At 57.1% G+C, this 9,922-nt stretch overlaps 1 protein-coding gene across 1 annotated transcript in view; it reads left to right on the top strand.

The window, feature by feature from the left end:
• Nucleotides 1-1,951: 1,951 nt before the first annotated feature.
• The window catches only part of GPAT2 (glycerol-3-phosphate acyltransferase 2, mitochondrial), a 10,253-nt gene continuing 2,282 nt past the window's right edge, over nt 1,952-9,922 (top strand). The window contains exons 1-14 of the mRNA XM_010829579.1: nt 1,952-2,014; nt 2,144-2,257; nt 2,935-3,008; nt 3,411-3,515; nt 3,761-3,889; nt 6,213-6,312; nt 6,708-6,841; nt 7,153-7,252; nt 7,354-7,566; nt 7,909-8,028; nt 8,196-8,278; nt 8,623-8,741; nt 9,424-9,494; nt 9,567-9,826. Of these exons, the coding sequence (XP_010827881.1) occupies nt 1,952-2,014; nt 2,144-2,257; nt 2,935-3,008; nt 3,411-3,515; nt 3,761-3,889; nt 6,213-6,312; nt 6,708-6,841; nt 7,153-7,252; nt 7,354-7,566; nt 7,909-8,028; nt 8,196-8,278; nt 8,623-8,741; nt 9,424-9,494; nt 9,567-9,826 (1,685 nt within the window). The remainder of the gene's footprint in view (nt 2,015-2,143; nt 2,258-2,934; nt 3,009-3,410; nt 3,516-3,760; nt 3,890-6,212; nt 6,313-6,707; nt 6,842-7,152; nt 7,253-7,353; nt 7,567-7,908; nt 8,029-8,195; nt 8,279-8,622; nt 8,742-9,423; nt 9,495-9,566; nt 9,827-9,922) is intronic.

Raw genomic sequence — 9,922 nt, 5'->3', positions numbered from 1 at the left:
GTTTGTGTGTGTGTTTTTTTTTTTAACAACAGCCGCTGGAGACGCGGGTTTTGTTTTGTTTTGTTTTCTTTCTTTCTTTGTTTTGTTGCTGTTGTTTTAAAGTAACAAGCTCTCTGGCTTTTAAAAAGTGTTTATTTATTTTTAATTGATTTATGATTGACAAGCTCTCTAGTTTTAAATGTTGAGGTTAATCCGCCAAGTTGTAGAAGACTGCAGGGCCAAAGAAAGTACATCTGTGAACTGCGTTTGGCCCTCTAGTGGCCAGTTTGCCGCCTCTGCTGTTGGGGTCCTGCGGGGAGGGGTGTCCAGGCGGGGAGTTGCAGACTGACAGAGAAGTCCCCATTTGGGGGGCTGGGGTGCTAGAAAGATCTATCCCCAAACTGAGCCCTGGATTGTGTGAGCTGAGTAGCTGACTTGGTTGGTGACTGGGCGTTATCCCTTGCCTTGCCTTAACATATCCTTCCCTTCCTCTGTCCCTGTAGCATTAGCCCAGATCTAGGGGGTTTAGGTTGGAGAGTGGGGGTGTTCTGAAGCTGGGGTGAAGACACCCTCCTTGCCAAGCAGGCAGGACTCCACAGACTGGAGCCTGGTCTTGGGGACTTCCTGTGCCAAGTGTTAGTGAATTGGGCTGGGAGAACATTTTCAAAGGAGGAGGTATGTTCCAGATGAGTCTAGCAGAGCTGTTCACTGGGGAATTGTGATCCTGGTACCACTTGGTCTTGTGGTTCTAAACTGCTGACTGAGGAGAAGAGGAGAGATGCAGAGGAATTCTGGGAGACGAAGTTACAGTCAGTTAACTAGCATCTCCTGGGTCCCCCCTCTGGGCAGGGCAGAAGGCTGGGCATACGAAGATGAGTGCATTGTAGCTCTTGCCTTCAGGATACTTTCAGATGATATGGGCTAACTCTGGAGGAGGCTTCTTTCCTGGCAGGCTTGGGCTGGGGGAACCAAGGAAGGGAGGAAAAACCTGGAAGGTGATGCAGAAGCATCATGGACTTAGAGCCGTGGACTTAGAATTTGGGGAGGTGATGGGAAGGGAGAATGCATTCCCAGGTAGGAGCAGGAACTGTGTAGTGAGGGTAGAGATGGTAGCAATAATTGGATCAGCCTATCCATCAGGGACATGGAGAGAGATCAGGGGAGAAGGGTTTTTAGGGCCCAGTTTCTGGACTAGGAGGGGTTTGGTGCTGTCTTATGGAAGATGGATGTTATACTGTGGTAGAAAGGAGGAGGCCGAGGCAATACCAAGTGGGATCTTCCATAGAGAGTGCTGTGTGAGAGGATACCAGTTGTGGAAAAGTGTCTTATCCCCAACCAGAAGACCATTCCTTGGGGACAGGTCTGTGTGGCATTTTTTTGAGTTCTGACCCAGAGAACGATCACCCATCCAGTACCCTCAGCCCTCATTCTTGTAATGATTGAGGGGAAAGGGGCTGTCTTCTGGTGCTGAGCAGGCCCTGGTGGCCTCGGGACAGTGGTCCTGTTCCTATTTGGCAGCCTAATGCCTCCTTCCTGCCAGTCCAGGCTTGTTCCTTCCTAGTGCACAGAAAGTGTCAGAGTCTCTAATACAGCCCCATCTGTGCTGTGAGAAGGCAGAGTGGATATCGACGATGAGACAACCCATTTTCTGAGTGCTAGCCTGAGGTAGCCCTGATCTGGACACTGTGAGATCTTTTGAGGATAGTTGGCTCCTTGGTGGGATCGGTTGGGTATTGAGGGGAGAGGCTTTGATCTGAGCCAGCCCCCAGATTCCAGCCCTGGATCAAATGACTGCTGGCTTGCATGTTGTCTGTCTGTTTTGGGGTGGGGGCGTGGGGGTCACTCCAGTAACCTCTGGTTGTGGCCCAGATTCCAGTACCTCCTCCATCCTGTTTCCTCTTCCCAGGTCAGGTTCTTCTGGAGAGAGAGGAGGGGCGCAGAGGTGGCTGGTTCCCAGATGCTGTAGACCCCCATGAACACCATGGCGGAAGCCAGACTCCAAACCCAGAAGAAAAGCAGCCAGGATGGTCAGGAGGTAGCATTCCCATTCCCAGAACACCCTCTACCCTCCTGCCTCCCGTCCTGTGCCCCTCACTCCTGGAGCCCACCTCCCTCTGTCAAGGACTTTTGAGTCCCCTCATCTCTCCCTGTGGCCCTTTTCCAGACCAGCCTGTGGTCCTCAGGCTTTGGGATGAAGCTGGAGGCTGTCACCCCATTCTTGGGGAAATACCGCCCCTTTGTGGGTCGCTGCTGCCAGACCTGTACCCCTAAGAGCTGGGTGAGTGACGGTCAAGCCAGGCCCTACCTTGGGAAGCTTGGTTCTGGGAGCCACAGCTGCCGCAGCCCCGGGAAACAGTTTCCTTCATGTCTTCAAGCCCAGCCCTTCCCTAGCCTGTTGTCTCAGGGGAGTGGGTGCACTAGTGCTTGTTGGTTGGTGGTTTGGGCCTGCTCCTGGCTTCTGGCTCCCAGGCCTGGGAGAGTTGGGTGGGGAGGTACAGAGGGATCTGAGAGGCCAGAGGGCTGGGGTCTGAGCATGCCTGCACTCAGAGCGGAGGGCCTGGAAACACTGTCCACTCAGAGTCGGCGAGCACTCGGCACATGCCTGGGGCCTTTGTAGGTCCGTGCTGGGGCTGGTGGGACTCAGGGTTCTTGTGGAGATCCAGGCTACATGTTCCCTGCTGTTGGTGAGAGAACTTCTCAGAGATGATATGCTACTCTCCAAGAGGGTGATTCTGTAGAGGATGCAGCCCTTTCCTTTTGACCATGGAGCCCTCTCTCCTAAGTGAACTTCAGGATCTGAGGTCAGACATCTTTTGGGAACTGCAGTGCTATAATCCATCTCTCGGTAGACTGTAGAGCCCATCAGGGAAAGACGCAGAAGACAGAGCAGGAGCTTTCCTTTGCCGGTTTGCAAAGGCCGCCCCCAAGCACATGCTCTCTACCCCTTTCCGGCAGGAGTCCCTCTTCCACAGAAGCATAATGGACCTCGGCTTCTGCAATGTGATCCTGGTGAAGGAGGAGAACACCAGGTAGTCAGAGCTGGGGGTGGTGCCGGGTGGTGCGCAGGGCCCTTGGGTACAGGGCTGCTGGGGCCCTGCTTTGTGTTATCATTTTCTTCTTTTGATGGGACAAGAATGGACTGTGCCCTCTGCTCCAGACCCACAGGTGGGGACAGGCAGGCTTGGAGTTTCCCTCAGCTCCTTTTGTGAGCTTTCAAGCCCGGAACCTGTACCCTGTTCCCTGGGGAGAGGGGATAGGAATGGGCCACAGGTGGGCAGGTGCTTCCTCTTCCTGCTCCATAAGCCAAGCTCAGGTGTTCCCAGTCCACGGGACTAGGATGTGATCCCTTCCTGATGGAATACCCTCTGTGGGCCCTAGTTGGGGTGGGGGCCTCTGAGACGTCTACCCCCTGTTCTGGGGGCTGTGCCCAGGTTTCGGGGCTGGCTGGTTCGGAGGCTCTGCTATTTCTTGTGGTCACTGGAGCAGCACATACCACCCTGCCAGGATGCCTCACAGAAGATCATGGAAAGCACTGGGTGAGGAGGCAGGGACTGGGATCTGGTTGGTATTTCTGGGATCCTTAAAGGGATGATAAAGGCTCTAGGCGGGGCTGGTTGAAAGGACTGGTTTCAAGAGTGTTAGCTTGGTCAGGGACCCTTTTTTAAAGATGGAGGGTGAAGGCTGGAGGCTGTGCCCTGGGGACTACAGGGCTGAGGGAAGTGACCTTAGGTCTGCTTCAGCCCTATGCTGCAACCACCACCTCCCCTGCCCTCCACCACAGGGTGCAGAATGTCATCTCAGGGAGGGCCCCGGGAGGGGCTGGGGAAGGCCAGGTGCCCAGCCACGTGAGGAAAGAGGTACAGCGCATCTTGGGCCACATCCAGGCCCCGCCCCGCCCCTTCCTGCTCAGGTAACTCTGCTGAAGGGCGCCCTGAGCTGGGGCCTCTGCCCTTAGGGAGAGAGCATTGGCTGGGCTTGGGGAAAGACTAGACTCCCCTCCTGGGGGAGCTGGGTGGTGTATTTACCAGACAGCCTGGAAGAGCCCTGATCTGGACACTAAGAATTTTGAACACAGCTGGCTCCTTCAGGGGACCAGTTGGGGAAGGGGGAGGGGCTTTGATCTGAGCCAGCTCCCAGATTCCAGTCCGTGTTCTCACCACTGCTGGCCTGTGTGTATCTGTCCTGAGAGGGTGGGGGCTTAGGGGGATCATCTCAGGAATGCCTGGTTGTGACCTGGACTTCAGTGCCTCCTCTGCCCCTCCACCTTCCCCCAGGTCAGGCTCCGGTGGAGAGAGGAGACCGGGGTCCCCATCTGTAGGCCTGCCCACTCACTCACACATACCCGCCACTGTCACCACCTGCTTCCTTCCATACGTGTCCTGCACAGGGTGCAGCTCCTCTTAGATGCAGAGCAAGCCTCTGGGGAAGTGGAGGTGGCACATGCTTGCAAGAAGGACAGAACAAGGGCTAGGACTGAGAAAACCTGAAGGCGGGGAAGAGACCTGTAAGCCAGGGACAGAAGGGGGAATTGAGCCAGCCTCAGGGAAGTGAGGATGTCAGGGAGCAGTTCTCCCAGAGGGAACAGCATGAGCTGTGGCTGCAGGAAAAGGCCAGGTTTGTTCAAGAAGCTGATGTGGTTGGAAGCTGGCAAGTGAGGGAGTGAGTTGTTGGAAACAAAATCGAGAAGTAGAAGGGAGCAGATATGCAGAGCGGTATACAAGATGTTTGGATTTGATTTCTAAGTGCAATGAAAACCAATGGAAAGGTTTTAGACAGAGAGTGACAGCAAGGTTAATTGAGGTCAAGAATAGAGAACAGGTCCTCTGGGGAGGCTGGTTTGTTAGTCTAGGTGAGATGATGGGGGTTGGGGATGGCAGTAGAACTTGGGAAAATGGATGGAGAAACCAAAGTGAAATTAACAGGACTCACTGATGTAGAGGAGGGTTGGAATGGGGCCAGTGGAGGGAAAGGGGGCGCTGCAGGTGGGCTGGGCATCTGGCTGAGTGCCTGGCGGTGTGGTTGGAGGGGAGGAGGCAGGCTTGGGGGGGGGGGTGAGTTTGGCCCACAAAAGGTGTTTTGGACAAAAGTTTTCTGACACCTGACATAGTGGTGGAGACAGAGGCAGCTGCTTATATATTAATATATGAATTCGGAGCACAGAAAACAGGTTGAGACCAGGAATGTGTATTTGCAGATCTTTAGCACATAGGCGATACTTAGAGCCAGGGATGAGTGAGTCACTGAGGGAAAAGGGTACAGGGCAGCACATGCGAGGCTCAGCCGTCCTGAAAGTGCTGAAGGGTCAAGTGAACAGGAACAGGAAGTAGGGGTTGTTGGTGACCTGTGACCAGCCTTCCACGTGACCATTCTTTGGCTTTGTCACGACTTCCAGTTCCTTGACCTGAGCACCTTACACCAGCCATCAGCCCACCTCCTGTCTTTCCTGCCCTCCAGGCCTAGCTTAGATTCCAGGGCCCTGGGTGACAGAAGTGTCCTTGGGAGGGAGTCACTGGGCACAACCCAGTTGTGTTTAAACCTAGCCACCTGCCTTCTCTGCATCGAAGCAGCCGAATGTCACTGGAGAGACGCACAGTGGGTAGATCTGCTTCCTTTTTAAGTGTGATTCTCAGAGGAGCACAGCGCGCTCTCCAAGGCTCTGATCTGGACTGCTGCTTCTCTGACTCACGCGCTGTGTCCTGATCACACCTCATGGAGAAACAGGAGCCATCTGATGAGGACATTCCACGTGTCCTCCGTGTCTCCATGCTGCCTGCATCTATGCCTCTCTCCCGCTTAAAGCCAGTCCTCTCATCAGGCTCTGGACGTCCCCTCCCCAGACTTTGCCCCTTCGTTGTCCCCTCTCCTTCTTACATCACTAACCCCTCCCTTTTAGTCCACTTGCCTCAGCAGTTTGCAAAGACAAGGCTGGTTATGCCTGGAGAGAGTCTTGGCTCTCTGATCTCCTTTGGGATGCATGGGGGCACAGACGTGCTCTGAGGCAGTGGCCCATGACGTCTTCCTAGGGGAGTATCAGCACCTTGCAGGTGTGTGCTCTGCTGTCAGGCCCACCTTCCAGTCCCAGCACCCCCACTTCTTAGCTTTCTCTCCTACCCAGCAGCTTCTGCAACCAGTCTGAACCTCACTTTCCTTTTCTGTAAAATGAGGACAGTAGTAGTGCCTGCTTTAGAGGAGTTCTGGGCGGCCCATACCTCAGACTGGGCACTGCTCTGCAGGCTGTTTAGCTGGGCACTGCTGCGGTTCCTGAACTGCCTCTTCCTGAACGTGCAGCTGTACAGGGGCCAGATGAAGATGGTCCAGAAGGCCTCCCAGGCAGTAAGGCCCGCCTTCACTGGGATGGGGATGGGGTGGGATGGTGGGGACAGGAGCAGAGGCTAGGCCAAGCCCTAAGTCGGGACCAGCCCTGTCAGCTGGGTGGGAAAAATGCACTGCTCTTTGACGACCTCGTCTTCGTGTCTCACGGTCCTGCTCCCTAGAGGCTTCCTCTAACGGCTTTTCATCATGTCTTAACAACCATTACGTCAATGCATTACCTTAAAAGTTGTTGACAGAGCTCCTCTGCTTTTGGGAAATGTGCTCAGAAAGCCTGCTCAGCCGAACCCTCCCTCCCTCTGGGACTGCCCTGGGTCTGGAGGTGCTAGGTTTCGGCTGCCTGCATCTTCAGGGCGGGGGTGTGGCTTGGCACTTCCCTCTGGCTCTCCCTGGAGCAGGGCTCGCCGCTCGTCTTCCTCTCTACCCACAAGTCAGTCCTGGATGGCATCCTGCTGCCCTTTGTGCTGCTCTCCCAGGGCGTGGGCGTGCTCCGTGTGGCTTGGGACCCCCGCACCTGTTCCCCCCTCCTCAGGTAAAAGGCTTGTGCCCTTGGATGTACAGCGGTGAGGTCCCCAGACTGGGATAGAGGTGTGGGGGAGGGAGGTGGTGTTGCCAGCATCAGCTCCCCAGAGGGTCTCTTCCTGGCCCCTCTGCTCTCAGCATATTGTGCAGCCCAGCCTGTGGGGCTCAGATGGAGGGTCAGCTGTGGGCTCTAGGGCCATGCCTGGCCTCAGGGTGTTGAGGCAGGACCCAGGCTGGCCCTGAGGGGGCCACGGCTCTCACTAGCCTCCTGCTTGGTCCCATCTCCTGAGCACCTTACCTCCTCTGCCCTGTGCCCCACAGAGCTCTGCTGAAGAAACTTGGGGGGCTTTTTCTGCCCCCAGAGGCCAACCTCTCCCCGGACAGCCCTGAGGGGGTTCTTGCAAGGGCTGTGGTCCATGCGGTGAGTGCTGTGCCCCCAGTAGTGGTTTATGGGGCCAGGCAAGGGAACAGGGGCCTTAGCTGTTCTGGTTTTGACACCTGCCTCCCTCCACCCACTTGCAGACTGTGGAGCAGCTGCTGGCCAGCAGGCAGCCCCTGCTCATCTTCCTGGAGGAGCCCCCTGGGGTTCGGGGGCCTCGGCTGTCAGCCCTGGGCCTGTCTTGGCTGGGCCTGGTGGTGCAGGGGGTCCAGGCAGGCATCGTCCCAGACACTCTGCTTGTGCCAGTGGCTGTCACCTATGACCTGGTTCCAGAGGCACCCCATGATACATGCCACGTAAGACCTTCCTGCCCTGGGTCCCCAAGTGGATACCATCTCCAGAGAGGAGGCACAGTTTTGTATCCTGTGACTGAGGCCCCTCGGGGCTGGGGTTCAGGGGGGAGTGCAAAGCAATTCTACCCCTATGGTCATTATCCTGTGGCACCCACCAAGGCTGTAACAGTCATCTTCTCATTTCATTCCCAAAAGACCTTGCTAGGGAAGGATTTCTCCTGTTTCACAGACAAGAACAAGCCTGGAGAGGTCATGGTCATGTGCCAGGTTGAGCCTAAGATGAAGTAGAGCAGAAAGCATGCCCCAGGCAAGCCGGCTCCCTCATTGCCTTCCTCCTCCCTGCAGGCCTTGGCCCCACTGGGGCTGTGGACAGGTGCTCTGGCTGTTCTGCGGAGCCTGCGACGCTGGGGCTGCGGCCGCCGAGTCTGTGTCCGTGTGCATCTGGCCCAGCCCTTCTCCCTGCAGGTGTGAGCCCTGTTGGGCAAGGCTGGGCATACCTGTGGTCCGTTCTAGGGCTTCTGGCAGCCTGGCCCTCAGGCCACTGCAAGGACAGCCTGGCATACTTCAGATGGGCTGTATGTAGGCTTCCAGGTGGGCCAGGGCAGACCACCTGACAGCCTTGTCCTGGGCAGGAATACATCATCAATGCCAGAAGCTGCTGGGGCAGCAGGCAGACCCTGGAGCAGCTGCTGCAGCCCATCGTGCTGGGCCAGTGGTAAGGGCAGAGGAGTATGAGGGTTTTGGGCAAGGAAGGCAGCTCTCAGACCCCGGCTGAGTGTGAGCTGGCGCCCCCTCCTCTCCTGACCACAGACACATCAGCAGCCCCAGCCTTCCCTCACCAGCTAATCTTTGTCATCTCAAACCATCCAGGTGCCCCCCACCCCGCCTGTAAGTTGGGTGTGGGTTATGGCACACCAGCCTGGAAAGCACTAAGGGTACACGGGCCCGCTCTTGCAGGGACGGGAAACACCCTCACCTTTGTATTTGGAAAGCTCTGGGTGCCCCGTGGTTGTCTGTACGCTTGGTCCCCTCATCCTGTGGCCTGTGTCTCTATTCTAGTACGGCTGTCCCCGACACTGAGAAGGAGCAGGAGTGGACACCTGTGACCGGACCCCTTCTGGCCCTCAGGGAGGAGGACCAGCTGTTGGTCAGGAGGCTGAGCTGGCACGTCCTGAATGGTGAGGGGCCCTCGGTCTGGCCTCTGGGGGAGGCTCCTGAGCATTGTGTTCTCCAAGTTGGCCAGTGGGTCAGGGTCCTCCGTTCCAGGTGGGTTTCTGCACCTGCCCCCTCCTGCGGGCCCACTTGGGGCACATGAAGAGTGGAGCCTGTCCCTGTCTTTGCCCCTGAGGAGGGGGCAGCCAGGGGGAACATGAGCCACTAGGTCAGAGCACACAAGCAAGCAGCTGCCCGGCCCACTGCACTTTGAGGTGACATTTGCTGAACTGAATAATGTATGTCAGGGGCTTAACAGGTACCTGGAACAGAGGGGGCTTTTAACAGCATAGTTACCATCTTTTCAAGTGTGTCTGCCGTGGCAGAGACTGTGGGTTCGTGGGTAGCACCATGGGGTTGCAAAGAGACATGACTGAGCGACTAAGCACAGCACAGGCCTACAGGAGGCAGGGAGGGTCTCGGAGCTCCCAGCCTGGGTTGCAGCATATATTTGATGTCAATTCTCCACCAGGGAGAGTGGCATGCAGGGACCAGGCCTGCTGTGCCCTTCCCAGGGTGGAGTTGTGTGGGAGTGTGTATGTGGCTGCTGGCAGGGACGTGTGTTCTTGGCTGGGAAGACTTGCCCAGTGACAGGGACGGGGCTGCTGGGCCTCGGCCCTGACCAGCATCCCCAACCTCTGGCTCCAGCCAGCGTGGCGAGCTCCGCGGTGATGAGCACGGCCATCATGGCGACGCTGCTGCTGTTCAAGCACCAGAAGGTAGGGCCCAGGGTGCTAAGGGCCCAGGGGAGGAGCCCCGGCCCTTGGCTCAGTCCCCCTCTGCCCACCCAGGGCGTGTTCCTGTCGCAGCTCCTGGGGGAGTTCTCCTGGCTGACAGAGGAGACACTGCTGCGTGGCTTTGACGTGGGCTTCTCGGGGCAGCTGCGGTGCCTGGTGCAGCACACGCTGAGCCTGCTGCGGCCACACGTGGCCCTGCTGCGCATCCAGCAGGGGGACTTGCTGGTGGTTCCGCGCCCTGGCCCAGGCCTCACGTCCCTGGCACGCCTGAGCGCCGAGCTGCTGCCCACTTTCCTGAGCGAGGCTGTGGGTGGTGAGTCCCCAGGGCTTGCGGTGGGTGGAACACGTAAGGGTGAGGGGCACTGCACGCCTCCTCATGTCCGCCGCCTCCTCCCCCAGCCTGTGCTGTG

The sequence above is a fragment of the Bison bison genome, unplaced genomic scaffold (genome assembly GCF_000754665.1).
Source record: "Bison bison bison isolate TAMUID 2011002044 unplaced genomic scaffold, Bison_UMD1.0 scf7180017864508, whole genome shotgun sequence".
Taxonomy (NCBI): Eukaryota; Metazoa; Chordata; class Mammalia; order Artiodactyla; family Bovidae; genus Bison; species Bison bison.
Note: the sequence above shows the minus strand (reverse complement) of the source record. Positions and strands in the feature narration are given on the sequence as shown.